The sequence below is a fragment of the Coccinella septempunctata genome, chromosome 2, assembly GCF_907165205.1.
Source record: "Coccinella septempunctata chromosome 2, icCocSept1.1, whole genome shotgun sequence".
Taxonomy (NCBI): Eukaryota; Metazoa; Arthropoda; class Insecta; order Coleoptera; family Coccinellidae; genus Coccinella; species Coccinella septempunctata.
In genome coordinates, this window is record NC_058190.1 from 38,246,525 (window position 1) to 38,263,184 (window position 16,660).

Consider the following 16,660-nt stretch of genomic DNA (forward strand, 5'->3'; position numbering starts at 1 on the left):
ATATATTCGGGCAGGATAATATGAATATGAATATGAATTGATATCTAGTTAGCCTAGACCAGTTCCATGCATAAAAAAAATATTGCGTTACCAAAGCAACGAACAATAACTCATTAGAAGTGGCAGTGTGAAGTTTGAGATCGAAGAAGTGAAACAGAGTTGATCACTAAATTAAAAGAAAGAAGGAGTCCACCGAAATTGTGAAAATCGAAAAATTGGAGTGTCGAGCCATCATCAAGTACCTGTATTTAAAAGGGTTAAGAGGTAAGCAGATTTACGAAGATGTGCTTAATACCCTTGTCCCTTGGTGATCAATGTCCTTCGTATGCGACCGTGAAATATTGGACTGCAAACTTCAAAAGAAGTAAATTTTCCATTGAAGATGATGTCCGATCGGGAAGGCCAGTTTCTGTGTCAGTCCCCGAAAATATCGATGCAGTTCATGACATGATTCTATCAGACCGTCGAATTGGGCTAAAACGGATATCTGAAGCACTGAATATTTCATACAAATGCGTTCATCATATAGTTTCAGTCAATTTGGACATAAGAAAAATTGGTGCAAAATGGGCCCCCAAATGTTTGAATGTTGACCAAAAGCGTGCAAGGATAGAAGCATCGCGTTCGATCTGTGCTCGATTTGAAAACGATGTAGACTTCTCAAATCGAATTGTTACTATGGATGAGACTTAGGTACATTTCTACGATCCAGAAACAAAGCAACAATCGATGGAATGGCGACACTCTGGTTCCCCAAAACCTTAGAAGATTCGTGTCCAAAAATCTGCTGGAAAAGTTTTTTCTTCAGTTTTTTGGGATTGACATGGAGTAATTATAATTGATTTTTTGGATGAGGGTAGCACAATAACCGGAGATTACTATGCGACATTACTGATCACTCTACAACGCCCCTGCACTCAAATCTCATGTTGCCATGCAAAAAATTCGTTTAGGGTTTGAATATCTAGAACACCCCCCCTTATTCACCAGATTTGCCTCCATCCATCTCTTTCCTCAACTGAAAAAAAGTTTAAAAGGTCGTATATTTTCTTCCAACGAGGAGGTAATAAAAGCTGCGGAGGTCTGATTTGCAGAGCAAGAAGCAACATTTTTTTTCTGAAAGGCCTAGAGACGTTGCAGGTTCGCTGTAATGAATGTATCCAATTAAGAAGAGAATATGTTGATTAATAAAATATTTTGTCATTGAAATTTTGTTTGGTCCTATAGTAGGCTAAGAATTTTTCAATATATCCTCGTCGTTGCATTCAGTCAAAGTACCCAATTTTTACTTTCAAGAATATTTTTAATTTTGGAATATCAAATTACTCGAAAACGGCGCATCATACGAGAAAATGTAAGAAATACTTTTATTTTACAGAACGTTGAAATATTCATTTTATAGCGTCCAACTTAGTTTCAATAGTTGGGTTCTTTGAAGATTTGTTATTTTTATGGTACGTAATGGTCATAATGAAAAAACTGGAAGACGTGGGTGATATCTTGTGTTCGAAAAAGATTAATCAAATAAATAAAAAACTACAATCCGAAATTCATTTCATTCGATAAAACCCTTTGTGAGAGAACTAAAAAAAACATTTTTATGTTTTTTCAACAGCCTGTATCTTTCAAACCGAGCCGATTCGGAAAAAATGGTAAGGGAAAAAATGTTTCTTTGGATCTCAAGAATCTACTGTTGAAATGTTTGTACGAGTCAAAGACTCACCCTGTATAGGTGTACGTATATATATATATATATATTCTTTTGAATGTCAGCAATATATTTTTAGTTATCAAACAATATAGCGTATGTATGAGTTTTAGCAAAGGTTAGTGTAACGGGGTACCATACAATTTGGAGTATGATACAAGAGCTTAGGGAAAAACCTGAGTAAAAAAACCCTGAGTAAAAAAACCCTGTCTCCCCGTGAGAAGTGTTGTGATGACAAATTTGTTTACAGAATAAGCTTTTAATACTGAATTGCTTCTTTTCCATTGATTGATTGATGAATTTCTTCATCCTCTTTCCATTTCGAAATAATATCTGAAACAAAGAAAAGAGAAAAAACGCGAAAAAAAAAAAGTGAATAATGGAGCCTTCATCCAAACCTATTCTAAGACTTGATGATGACTGAAGAAGAGAATAAATAATCATAGGTATATACATAACTCGTTTTTCAATTGCACTGGTAGGAATATCATTTCTGCGTCAAAAATAGGTGTACGTAAGACGTGCCCACTCTGTCACTCCCATTGAAGAGGGTGAGCGACATGGACCGTTTTTTTGGTTCGTTATTTTTAATAATGAAAAAAAATCGATTCCAAAAGAAATAAACAAATTTTCCAAACGAACCCCCAGCTCAAAGCGAACACAAAACGCTCCGTCTTTCCCATCTCAGATTTCAACGTTTCAAAACCGGAGGTTTCCCCTTTCAACCCGGAGAAAAACACTTCCGGTCTATCGCCTACGCTAACAACTATATCAAGACGCGGAGGACGCCGCATATATCCCTCAAACAAATCACGGGGTTGAAATCCGATAATCCGGCATCCCTATCGGATCATTATTCCAACATACATTCGGGTCCAACGCCGATAAATGTCACCATAGAACAGTGTCTAAACTGGAATCTGAACGAAATCGGTCCAGCGAACCTCCGATAAATTATTCCGGATGGGTTTCCTCGCCAGCTACGATTGAATTCTGGATAAATAGCGCCGAGGGGTCGTCTGCAATTGTCTTTTCCAGTGCCGAATCGATTGCCGCCCTTCAGGAAGCCGATAAGTCACATTCTTTCAGTCAGGTAGAGTGCGCGGTGGGAATGGAGGAGTCGGGAAAGCAAATTTGAAACTTCCCTTCGTTCTTGTTACTTTTGTAGGTCAACTATTGTGAGATGAATTGATCGGCCTTTCCGTTTCTTTTTGATGCGGCTTTTTACGTGGGTTATTGGGGATCGGGCACTCTCATCCTGAGAGATTTCGAGGGAGAGGATACAGAGGATGTTTGTTTAATCGCAGCCTTGAAAAACAGCGAATTTTGCGTATTTCGTGATATTACATTTTCGTTCCTTTCACGACGATACTTCTTAATTGTAGAGAGTACCCCATTTTGGGCTTTTTTGCAGGGTTTCTTTCTTATCTAAGATAGGGACATGTTGTTGTCACGATAGAGTACTACTTTTTTTTTTAATTACAAATGACGCAAACAGAATTTTGAAAGCTCTCTTGGTTTTTTGGATAGTTAGATAGAGGCCTATTTTACCTGAAGCGCCTCAGAGCAAAAAGCTGTACAAAGTTTATCACGGAACTTCAATATGCAGACGACTGCGCACTTATCGCAAGCAACTCAGAGGATCTAAAGATAATGTTGGACACCTATAAACATATACAGGGTGATTCAGAACTCGAGACGAAAAATTGAGGAAAGTATACAGGCTGCTATTCTTGATAAAAAAAGTAAAATAAAACATTTGGATTTATGGTCTTGTTTCCGAGATTTAAGTGCTCAAAATTTCTTCATGCTATCAATTTTAAACATTAATAGCTCATAAAAATACAGAAAAAATTAAATCAAATGTTCAAAAATGCCTCCATTAGCCTCCACTTGCTTGGCAACGCAGAATAAGGGAATTGTACACTAATTACATGTTTTGTCTATTTTGAGTGGATTCGACCGCATTAATAATTCGTTCCATTAATTGTTCTTCATCATTAATTTCCACTGCGTAAACTTGTTGTTTCATATGTCCCCATACAAGATAATCCAAAGGTTTCGAATCAGGTGATATCGCTGGCCATAGCACCTGACCACGCCTACCAATCCATCCACCATTGAAATTTTGCGGTGGTTGCATATAGAAACATTATTGTCCAAAAACTCGGAAACGAAGCCTCATCGACCCAAAAATTTGTTTACGTTCAATCAAGAATATCGGTATCGATATGTCCCTTAATTTTTCGCCTCGAGTTTTAAATCATCCTATATATACGAAGCTTTAGGCCTTAGACTCAATATCGACAAAACCAACATCCTGTTAAGTCCGCCAGAAATCCTTCAAACAGATATCAGAGGAGAGAATGAAACTCTAGAACAGGTCGAGCAGTTCAAATACTTGGGAAGCTTCATAAATACTAGGGCTAACCTTGACACGGAAATACACAACCGTATCAATTCGGCATCACGGGCATTCTGGAATCTAAAGGAGAGAGTGTTTCAAAATCACGACCTCAATCTGAAGACCAAGACAGCTGTTTGCAAAGCAGTGGTCCTCCCAACGCTTCTTTACGGAAGCGAAAGCTGGAAGCCCTACAGGTGACATATCAAACAGCTTGAAGAAACGCAACAACGTCATCTAAGACAGATAATGCACATCAGATGGTTCCACAAAGTTTCGAATGTCTTGCAACGCGCGAGTTGTATAACAACTGAGACTCAAGTAACGAGGGCCCGACTCATATGGAGCGGCTACATTCTGAGGATGCAAGACGCAAGACTCCCCAAGATAGCTCTATATGGCGAATTCACAGAGGGAGCCCGGAAACCAGGAGGCCAGTATAAGCGGTTTATTGGATAGGGGAGAGTGGGGTAATTGGCAACGGCGGGTAATTGGGAACAGCTAGATAAAAAATACTTCCTCGTGTGCGACCCTGTCTTCAACATTTTCAACGGATGCATCTAGCGATTCTCAGGGCTCATGTCAAAAGTTGCGACGATAAGTTGCATATTTTTTGTAACGGCGAGTCGAAGAATTGTTTTCGCATTTCAACTATAATTATGTGTGTTATAACAGATGTAACTATCTTATTTTGAAGTTTAGATGTGCCATATTGTTGATTCCATACTGGTACTATGTGTTTTCTAAACCTACGTGATTTGAAGTTGAAAGAAAATGGATAAGTGAATGCCAGCCATTTTTAATTCTTTTGATAATTTGGGGTAATTAGAAACGATATCAGGTGGGTAATTGGGAACGTCCCTTATATCCTTTGCGTTTCCAATCACTTTTGTGCTGCTCTGGTTGATAGTTCAAAAATATTTTAACGTTGAAATGTGTCGTATCTAAATACCAAGAAATTATAAAAAGAAGACCGAAACGAAATATAAAAGTGAATATTCCTGCTCTGTGTTTAAGAAACGAAAAGCTTACATTAGGCTGAGCTGCAACTGAGAGAAACAAGCAGTGGATAGTTGATACTTTTGTGATATGTGCCATTTCTAATTATCCCATTTCATTCTTATTTGCCTCGGGACTGTTCACAATTACCCCATAGGGTGTCGGGTAAATAGAAATGATAGTATTTTTTGTTTTCGTTGATATTTTTTAGGAAACGCTGATTTTTTATAGTTTTTTTGTTTCCGATTAGTACATAAATGAGCAGAGTTCATTTTTTAATGGAAGTTTTAAATTTTTATTGATTTTTTGTATAATTTTTCAGCGCTTGAAATTAAGTGTTCCCAATTTCCCCACTTTCCCCTATACTACATCAATCCCTAAAATCAGTTAATGCCAATCATAACTGGGAACAACTAGCGTTAGACAGGTCACAGTGGAGGTCTTTGGTACACAGTTATAATGGAGACTCGAGAATAATTCAGCGGCGGCCAGATCTGGTTGGTGGCTATCCATGCCCGGAGTGTGGAAGGATCTGTAGGTCACGGTTGGATCTCTTCAGTCACAGAAGGGCATACAGTGGCAATTAGCCTTAAAAAATTATAAGTCTGTTCGAACCTTTTTTTTTTCTTCTTTTGTCTTTTTGTAGATTTATTCCCGGTAACGGAATACAGCAATGAATGAATGAATGAGTATAGTATATCAAGTTACTTATGCGTTCCAAAATGAAATTCTTATTCCTTGTCGTTAAAAAAATTCAACAAACATCAACTAAGTTGAAAATTAAGGGGATTTTAAGGAGGGTTGCATTGCACTGCGACCTTAAGGTCTATTGTTCTTTGTGCTGTCCATCTAGTTCCAGAGTTTCAATGAACTCCAGTATGTGTGATGGCTTCAAGGTTACATCCTCGCTTCTGCCAGAATCTCGCCCGAAACATTTTTTTGCGTTGGCTTGAAATGGCGAGTCACTTCTTCACCAGGTGATCCATATTATCTTCCTCCATCCCACAGATTCAGCACTCACCAGCTTCTGCAATACCTATTTATCATTAAGGGCTGCCTGAGCCGATAATGTCCTGTAATGAATCCAAAGAGGAGATGCAGCATATTGATAAGATGCAGATATTCCGTTTATCTTGAATTTTCAAGGAAATTTTTGGAATGGTAAAGCCTCGAAAGTGTTTCCTTTTCGTTCAATTCTACTTCATCTCGAACTCTTCTTCAGGTTATATTATTACCATTATCTGGATTCTATCCCATAGAGAACATTAATGATGCCGCAAGGAGTTGTCTTGCTCTGACGAGGTCAAATGAGGCCGAAACTATGGTCAGCATCTACTCTTATTTGGTGGAACGTTCTCCCTTTCGTTGTCCTGACGATGACGAATTGGCTAGTTCGATTCAGATCGTAACACTTGTTGATATTCATATCAGCGGGTGGTATGCATCTGAATTAATTCTCATTATTAACAATCAACCAAATGTGTAATTTTGTTTTCGTCATTTCCATTCTGATAATTTGGTTTATAAGTTTTTCAATTTTTATCTGTACTAAGTGAAAATTGGGAGATTTCAAGGACTTCGAAGATATTCTTTCACCTTGCTTTGGAATTTACGAGATGTCTGAAATTCATTAGTACAAATCAATCAACTGGACAACATACGTTATCCTTTATGGGGAATGCAACAACCTGAACGATGCGATGAACGAGTAATGAAGATGATAACAAATCAATTCGAAGCTGTAAGTGTTCGAGAGCAATAAAGTGCAGACTGGTTTTACAGACTCCTTGTCGTCTGCTACATATAAATACTGAAGATGTGTTTACTCTCATGATTGCGTATGGCGTGTCTCTAGAGAAGTGAATATTCGATCATGAGCTTATCTCAGGGAGTGGAAGTTGTCAATTTGCTACTGTTCAACTATATACTTGTAGACATTGCATGCACATGTAATAGAATTCACGGGAAGAATCAGTTGAATAAATTGTGTCGGACATTCACAGGGTGTCTGGCGGCAGGTTTATGTTCTTCATAAAACGAGACCCGTGACAGAAATTTATGGTTTCGATGGTCGAGCACAGAGATGGTCGAGCATACTTAAGTTGTATAGGAAGGGTGGTTCTTGAACAAACTACTGAGAACAGTACACAAGGAAACTGGATATCCATTAAAATTTTTTGTCTAAAAGAATCATTGACACTCTTAGCTTAGCGATTGAGCTGAAATTATTTTTTACTGTATAGGATGGTCCAGAAGTGGTAAAACAAGTTACTACTGTGCTTTAAACACCCAATTTTTATTTTATATTCTGAATCTACATGAAATTCTAATTTGGAAATAAACCACTTGTAAAAATTTATCTGTGTGACTCTCTGACTTTGGCTAGTTTTTTTGACAAATTTCATGGTCATGATGGGATGAAGGTTTCAACAGGTGGTCATATCTTGATAACCGTTCGGGATGAATGTACGATTTTTTTTATTGAATCACCGAACAGCTTCTACAGGTATTCGGATCGTTCTACAGACACTGCGATTTTTCGAAAAGGTCCTTCATTTTTTTCAAATGGTATGCCCAGAACTTTTCTAGGCTGTTGGATACCTCAGTTGGTAGTTTTTCTTTTTATGGAAACATTTCAGGAATAAAATGAATGGTTTTCAAAATTCCATTTTTCAAATTATTAGGTAAGTTTTTCATAAAATTTGAATAGTACAGTATTTGCAATGAACTGAATCCTGAAGTTTGTGGATAGAAATTAATGAATAATATTTTGGGTTGTACTCTACATTCACCTGTTTCAGAGAAAATGCTGAGAACAATTTTTTGTAATTGTAAGAAAGGCTGCACGGACAATTGTGGAGATTGTTTTGTTCATTAGTCTGTAGCAATACGGAATACCCCTTCTGAGGAAAATGATGTATTTTTTATGAAATATCTTTGAAACGACACATTTTGAAATATCCATTTCAACCGTTTCCCAAAAAAATTATTCTAAGTACTTGAAAATGAAAAATAAAAATGGGTATTTAAAATTTATAGCGTTTCATTTCTATTACACAAGTTGGCAACATCGACTGAAATATGCGTTGATAATATAGGACAACAAATACCCTATCTTGATGAGATAGACAAAGATGGCTGTCTATGAAGTCTGCGACGAACGAGGAAGGTCGTAAAATTTTATGGGATTCTTATGGCCGGTTGCTGTTGAGGCTCGCCAGTGAGTACGCGCCTTATTAACAGCTGTTATCTTATGAACAAGCCATTGCTCTTTTTATTTTATAGTAGGCGCTGTTGCCAAATCGTAAACTAGAAACGAAGCGATTTAAATTTATTACTCTATTGAAGGGGTAGTCTGGATGAAGAGCAATTCACTGATATTGAAAATTCTCGAAAGGAACGAAAAAACTGATGGACAGTCCATTGAATGTGGGCATTTGAAAATAATTGATTTAAATAAAATTGAGTTTCCTCCTGGCTTTCTGACCCGAGAAATGGAATATTTGGGACGATTCCTTGAAGTTTTTCTAATATGGTGATACGACTGAATTTATTTGTTTTTCACCTTCTGATACCATAAAAGTATTCCTGATGAGTGCAATAATTATGGCATCTATTTTGCCCACGTGATATTGCTAACTATGTGTATCTCGAAAAAGATATGTATGCAAAGATTCTTCTTTTGAATAAGTTATTCTAATGTATTCAGGGATTGATCATGGAGGAACCGTCCAACGCAACACATTATCATCTCCTGTGGATATACCCTGAATTTATTTCCGTACGCGGGTTTGAAACGATCCCAACCATTCGTTTGTGCGGTTTAGGGATCAGATGAATATTTTTGACAATAAAGTAAAACACGAGACTACTAATTTTGCACACTGTTTTTCATTTTTTTCAAAGTATTTCCATGTGTACAATGCGAAGTTGTAAGAACCGCTTGGGGTCAGAATAGACCTTAAGGTCGGAGTGAAATGTAGATAAGCCCCTTTCCAAACTATAAACAATATGTGAACAATACACTACAGGTCTTTTTTTTTGTTCTCCTGACTCACAATGTACTATTCCTACTACAGCAAAACTTTTCGAAGGGAAAACTTTTTTAGCTTTTCTGGTCAGTTTTTGTATGTATCCTATGGGTTCTTTTCCCTTTAGATCTGAACTATGTCCAATGATGCATTATCTTGTATATCCGAAAATGAACCACTATGTCATATGTGGTTAAAATTTTTCACCTTTATCATAGCTTGTTGTTGGTCCATACTTTTATAGCGTACCTGAATATTTTTGTTTATTATTATTCAAAGGGATAAAATATCCAGAATTTTTTCAATTCATCTCCGTTATTTTTTTCAAGAATTTAAATTATTTCAACCATGAATGGGGTTTTTCTCCTTGTTTTCCCGGGGTTTCCCGAAGTTATAATCTTCATGTCATTGTTATATTTGTCTTTGATATTCGAATTTGCGATATAAAAGAGATTTTAAATGTTAGGTTCTAAAAGTGTGACACTACATATCTGTGGATCTTTCAAAAAGACTTGCATTAGGTCAAAGTACCCAATTTTTCGAAATACTCAGATGTTTTTTATTTTTGAACATGAAATTACGCGAAAACAGCGCATTATATACGAGAAAATATTAGTCATAATGATAAAACTGGAAAACGTGGGTGATATGTTCGAAAGAGATTCATCAAATGAATGAAAAAATTTATTCCGAAATTCATTTCATTCGATACAAATGTTCGTGGGATAGAATTAAATATTACATTTTTTATGGTTTTTCAACAGCCTGTATCTTTTAAAACCAGCCGATTCGGAAAAAATGCTATGAGAATAAAGTGTTTATTTTGATCTCAAGAATTTACTGCTAAAATATTCGTACGATCCAAAGACTCGCCCAGTGAATTATTTTCTAATTTAGTATTTTCTCCTAAACAGCGCCAAATATTTGAAATTTTTGTATAAGAAGATAAATTTTGGAACACGCTGAATCTATTGCGAGCAATTTCGAAAGCCTATTCCTCTTAGTTCAGATTTTCATCTCCGAAATATAATTTTTCAAAAATTGCAATTTTCAAACTGCGATATCTCCTGTTATATTCGTCTGCTCCAATTGGGATTTCCGTTTTTATAATCAGCATTGCCAAGGTTTCCAATCTAGCACAAAAGCTCGATTTCGAAAATCTCGATTTTTTTGGGTCAAAAATGAGCAAAGGGTTTTCTCTGAAAATCAGGATATTCTATTAGTGTCCTAGGATATGAAGTGCATTGAAGTTGTTTTGAAGATTCTATAAAACGAAACTGCTGATGATTCAACAGAGAATTGCAGAATTGCACTCCGGAGAGCTCTTAGAAGTCAACTCGAAAATGAAAAGTGAAAAAACAAAAAAAATTATTTTCTGCTAAACCGGGTCAGACATTTGAAATTTTGGTATAAAAATATAGGTTTTCGAACACGCTGAATCTATTGCGAGCAATTTTGAAAGCCTATCTTCCTTCGTTCAGATTTTCATCTTGGAAATGGCATTTTCCATAAATTGCAAATTTCTCTTGAGAATTCGTCAAGACCGAACGGTTGTTCCGAAATGGATGAAATTCTCAGATTCATTACTAGAAGAGTTGCTTTTTCAGAGTATGTACCACATTTAGATCTATGATCATTTTTCTGGAAGTTACGCGACTCGAAAGTTTACCTTCGAAAAATTACCAAAAAGTTGGGTTCAGTCAAAGCTATCCAAGCCGTAGTCAATTCGATGAATTAAAGCAGCAGCATATGCAGTTACCCTCAAATCGTATGCAGAATTAGAATTCATTAGGGTACTTTTTTCGGAAGTATCATCAAGGCATTCATTTCAGTTTTTCCGCACCCCCAGCACCATTTAGAAGCACTACAAGACAATTTTGGCTGAGTTATACTCTTGAAAGAGGAACATATCTATCTTTGAATTGGAATAACTCGATAACGGTTGATTTTCGGCTGATTTGCCAAGAGGATATACCAGTTTTCAGGAAAAACCTGCAAAAATACTATTTTTATACATATCATATAAAAAAAAACTGGTAAAAAAAAGTAGATTCAGAAAAGATTAACATGCCCTCGAAAACAACCCTTGGTGAATCCGAAGAATCAAAAGAGCCTGAGCATATATTGTGTTGCCCATTTTAGAAGTTATTCGGCACTCTTTCAAAAAATCGTCTATATATTTTTAAAAAAAAATTTCGAATCTGCCTTTATTGGCCAATATTTCATCCCGCATCCAGTGACCTTTCGGCAGATCAGCAACCTCCCAATATCAGGTTTCCGCAAGATTTACGGTCCCTTCTACGATTCTAGATCGATCGAATTAACGACCTTACCCTAAAATGTTTCGATAGTTCCTGATGCAAATGAACCATAAGCCGATCCCGAAGACCTATACAAGAACCATACGAATATGCTGCTGGATTTGTCAGCTATTTTGGGCGTGGCAAGGCCGAATACTTGCTGTATAAATTGAACCAAATTCGTGACTTCTACATCATTGTCCAGTTCGCCACAACAGTGTCAAAATGAACGCATTCGTGAGTATCCTCTTGAGATTTTTCAACTCGCCAATCTTGATCTTTATTCATTAAATTTCATTATATTTTCATCAGCTTTCATTTTGGGGGAATTGGAAAAATTAGTAAAATTTTATCAAGAAATTTAAGATTATATGCAATGAGTGATTACTAAACGAAGGAAGGGTTAACGATCCATCGCGATGTTCTAATATTTGCAATAAGTTGTCTAAATAACCAAGAATCTGAATGTCATTTAATCTAGTACAAGGTGAACTCTTATGAAATTTCTTTGAATTTGTCAATTCCGAATTCCAAATGTGCATTACAAATATGCAAAACTGGAGTATTTCGCAGACGAAGATTTCAACAGTGAGGAATTATTCTTGGATAAAACAGTTTTCAAAATTTTCGTATTTTCAACCAATTTATTATGAACAGACGATTAATTCTCTTATTTAGATGCACAAGAAGGATTTCAAACGCAAGGCGCGGCGTTTCTACGTTGTTTAGTCGGGTAGGCAGAATGCACAGGATATTCCTGTTCAAATCTGAAATTTAATGAAAATGAAAATGGACCGGTGATATCCGCCTTCCGCAAGAATATTAACATGAAAATTTCGTTATCTGGAATGGACCGGAGATTGTTTTAGGAAACTGATGAATATGTATTTGATGCGTGAGCACAGAATTCCTGAAAATTGCTGAATATTCCGCACTTTGAAATCGGATTCAAATTCAGGCGATGCAGTCATATTCTCATTTCCGATTATCTGATCTCCGATGTTTATTATACAGGGTGAGTCTTTGGCTCGTACAAATATTTCAACAGTAGATTCTTGAGGTCAGAAGAAACACTTTTCTCCCTCACCATTTTCTCCAAATCGGCTCAGTTTGAAAGATACAGGGTGTTGAATACCCTCGAAAAATTTTTATTTTTAGTTCTATCTCACAAACGGTTTTATCTAATGGAATAAATTTCGGAATATAGTTTTTCATTTATTTGATGAATCTTTTTCGAACACAAGATATCACCCACGCCTTCCAGTTTTATAATTATGACCATTACGTACCATAAAAATACCAAAGATTCAAAGAACCCAACTCTTGAAACTAAGTTGGACGCTATCTGATGAACATTTGAATGTTTTGTAAAATAAAAGTATTCTACATATATCTCGCATAATGCGCCGTTTTCGAGTAATTTGATGTTCAAAAATTAAAAGGTATCTGTGAAATTCGGAAAATTGGGTACTTTGGCTAAATACAACTCTGTTTGAAAAATCCACAGATGTGTAGTGTCACAGATTTAGCCAGTTATTCTGAAGGTAATTTTGTTTTTCCAGGATTGGCACAGCTCATTATGAAAACTTAAAATGGCTATATCTTTTTATCAGGTCCGAATCGAAAAAAATGGTGTAGGAAAAAAGTGTTTCTCTTAACCTCGAGAATCTACTGTTGAAATATGTGTTTGTACGAGTCAAAGACTCACACTGTATAGTTCGACCCAACTGAAATGAGATTAAACGACAAATACTTCGATAGAATACAGTGGCCATTCAGGAAACCTATTACTGTTAGGCTGCTTTTAAGGGTTGTATCACCCTTATGTAGCTTGGGGCGTGAGTTCATTGGAAAACACTACTTATTCCTTAGTGTTCAATACAAAGAAATAATGCTAGTTATTACCGATTCACATCAATTTCTACAGTTTCCATTTAGGTTTAATCTAACGATGCATCTACAGAAATACATTCAAAACTTTTTCCAGGCCATCCTTTTCGCTTTTGGAGCTTTTGCCACCGCCAACGCAGGACTTCTCCCTGTAGTAGCCTCCAGGTCGGTAGTATCTCCACTAGCAGCCGGAGCCATAGTGGTACCAAGAGGCTCTGGATTCGAGGGCCAGTACATCCCAGACAATCTGGAAAAACTCTACGATGACGGTTCCTACAGACCCGAATTGAGAGCCCAACCCCTGTCTGCCTCCCCCTACGGTTTGGTCCCATCTGGAAGCGGTCTTGAAGGTGCCTACGTCCACGACAACACCGAAAAACTCTTCGACGACGGTTCTTACAAGCCCCAGCTCAGAGCTGTACCATTGGCCCCATCTCCATACGGTCTTGTACCAGCTGGATCCGGTTTGGAAGGCCAATACGTTCAGGACATCAACGAAAAACTTTACGATGACGGTTCATACAAACCCGATTTGGAAGCTGTCCTTGCTGTTAAACACTTGATTGTATAGACTGTGACTGTTATTATAGGTTTTTGTAATTAAATGTAAAATATTTTCAATTCATCTTGGTTTTTATCACTAAGTATACCTCAAACTCACACACTCGAAAGAAAATTTTAGGTGGATTTGTCTTATATGACCTCGTCCAAACATGCGTCCTACATGGACGCTACAACCCTTCCAAGGTGGCGCCTCAACATCACAGTTTTCGATACACAAAAATGTGGTACGATGTCTAATATTGACAATTTTAAATCACTTTTTTCCATTAGAAGTGTTCACATTAATCAAGAAGGTATTATTCGGATAGTGTAAAGATATTCTCATTAATGACGGAATAAGTTATCACAATAGTGATATCACAGTTTGTTTGTTTACTGAAACGGTGCAATGACTGGGCATAAGTGTTCTAGAGATGTCGATTAAGAATAAGGTTTTTCATAAAAAAAGGTTGGAAAATTTGATAACAATAGTTTAGGCCACTCAAAAATACGTTCAAATAAAATTAGACCAATGACTCGATCTATTTTTTGACAAGCATTCGCCCCTTAAATCATGTCGCAAGTATTCATTTACACCCTGTATTAGGGTCGATTTGATTTATTTGCGGCACACAGGGGCACAACGCTATTTGATAGATCTCCTTATTTTGAAAAATATTACATATCTGGAAGGGAAATAATCTTGTTGTTTTTCATTCATAGCGCTCGATAGCTCTTACCATGGGGTGTTTGAGGCTTAGGCTTATACATTCATCCTGGCTCTGGGAAACGCTATATATATATTACAGCGAGTTCATTCCAGAGAAAACCAATGACCATGACAACATTACCAGAGTAAACAATATCATTGTTAACCCCCGAGAACATTCAATCACGGAAAACAATGTTGGTTATTTTCCTAGAGGGTGACATCCCGCTTCTGAGTAACTCAAATTGTAGGCAATCATACTGGAATCCTCAAGGATAAAGGAAAATTCGTCCTTTATCATCTTCTCTTCCTCTTTTATGACGAAACAGATATGTTCCCCTACCGATTTAAATCAATGACTGGAAAATATTTTTTATGCGATCACGAACCTATGGGGCGGAAAACAGGATGAAGAAGAAGCTAATTTGTCCTAATGCATCCTGACCTATCCAATATTATTTTATGATTTTGGGGCTAAATAAAATATTCCCCAAAAAATCCATTCCACTAATAAATGCAGACCGTCAAGACAATCCCTGATCAGCTCTCTAGGATTTTCCTATTTTGGAATCATAACAATTGAAAAATCGTTGTACCGTAGATTCGGTTGACTTGGGACGATTGTTTAATTCAACTTGTCATATTTTCAAAACGGTGACCTATTTTTATCTGAAAAAGAGGTTCGAATATCCTTAGTGACTCAGACTATTGATTAGGATATATACCATGCTTCAGAATTCGGATATAAATTCTGAAAAAAATAAAATATACATGTCCCAAGTCACCCACCGATTTGAGAGGCTTGTTACACAAGTAAAAATTTATTCTCTCAAATGAAATTGGTGACTTGGGACGGTGTATAGTTTTGAAAAATTAGAATTTGTGATTATATAGTTGAAATTCGGTAAGGAAATGTTATGATAAACCCCAATTACAGCGAAAGTAAATATATTGGAACTCAAATGTAAAAATACTAAACAAAACAAGGGAATTTTGATTTCTTTCATTCTTTGGTGATTTTTTGTGTGGAAATAACGTAAATAATAATATCCTGCGAAAAATCGACATATTTCCTGCTGCCAATACGCCGCTTGTATCTATTCGGCATTGTCCCAAGACACCCTATGAAACAACAAAATAAATGAATGAGATCCGTGTTGCCGTGATTTGTAAACCACCTTGTTTCATGACATATCTAATATCCCAATATCCCTCGAACCCAGAAAAAAAAATTACACATGCACAAAGTGAAACACATGTACAAGACACTAGAAAGTATAAGGGCAATAAAAAAAAGCTCTTTTACTCTTCTGAATTCGTTAATTTTTCCTGTCAATTCAAACGCTCTGGTCATGGCAAACTCAACAGAAATTATTTGTTAAACTAAACGAAAAGACGTTTATTAAACAATCTCATGAGTTTGTCCCTCCACTCATAAATGGTAAGAAACAAAGAAATCTGCAAAGGGGGTAATTGTCCCAAGTTACAGGACTGTTCCAAGTCACCCGAATCTACCGGTACAGAGATTCCACGACGGTTGAGGCAGGGGATATTTGAAATCCGAGAATGGTGTAGAATATTAATTAAGTTGTAAATAGAAGCAAACTGGTGCAGGGTAGCAAAAATATTGTCATTTACTCTCAACTTCTGAACATTCTGTAAAAAAATTCTGAAACAACATTCTTAAGCTCAATCGAAAAACTTTTTTTCATACAGACATCTCTATTCTTGAAGACAAAACACAGATTTAAGGAAATATTATCTGCAAAACCTTTTAGAAATCACACAGGCATTGGAAGTATATTGGGAAATGTGAGTAAAATCTATATTAGGACATGATGAAAATGACAGCTTCAGTAATCTGTCGAAAATTTATCTTAATTGGTCAAAAAACCTGAAAGTTGTGCAAGATTGAAGTATTCATGAATTCCTACAAAAGGATTTCATCCCAATCAAATTCAATTAGTTTCGATTGTTGGAATCTTTAAAGATACCCAAGTAAGTCGCTCTCAATCGGTGATGAAAATTTGTGTATTTCAATCTGTAAAAAAAAATTTGAGGAAAGAAACTAACCTC

At 36.4% G+C, this 16,660-nt stretch overlaps 2 protein-coding genes across 4 annotated transcripts in view; one reads left to right on the forward strand and one right to left on the reverse strand.

Annotated features, from left to right (window-relative positions):
• The window catches only part of LOC123308586 (protein madd-4), a 464,545-nt gene that overhangs the window by 49,727 nt on the left and 398,158 nt on the right, over positions 1 to 16,660 (reverse strand). The window lies entirely within an intron of this gene.
• On the forward strand, positions 11,540 to 13,957 carry LOC123308592. The gene is made up of 2 exons (XM_044891320.1): positions 11,540 to 11,679; positions 13,430 to 13,957. The coding sequence occupies exons 1-2, from the start codon at positions 11,668 to 11,670 to the stop codon at positions 13,901 to 13,903; spliced, it is 486 nt and encodes a 161-aa protein (XP_044747255.1). The 5' UTR covers positions 11,540 to 11,667; the 3' UTR covers positions 13,904 to 13,957.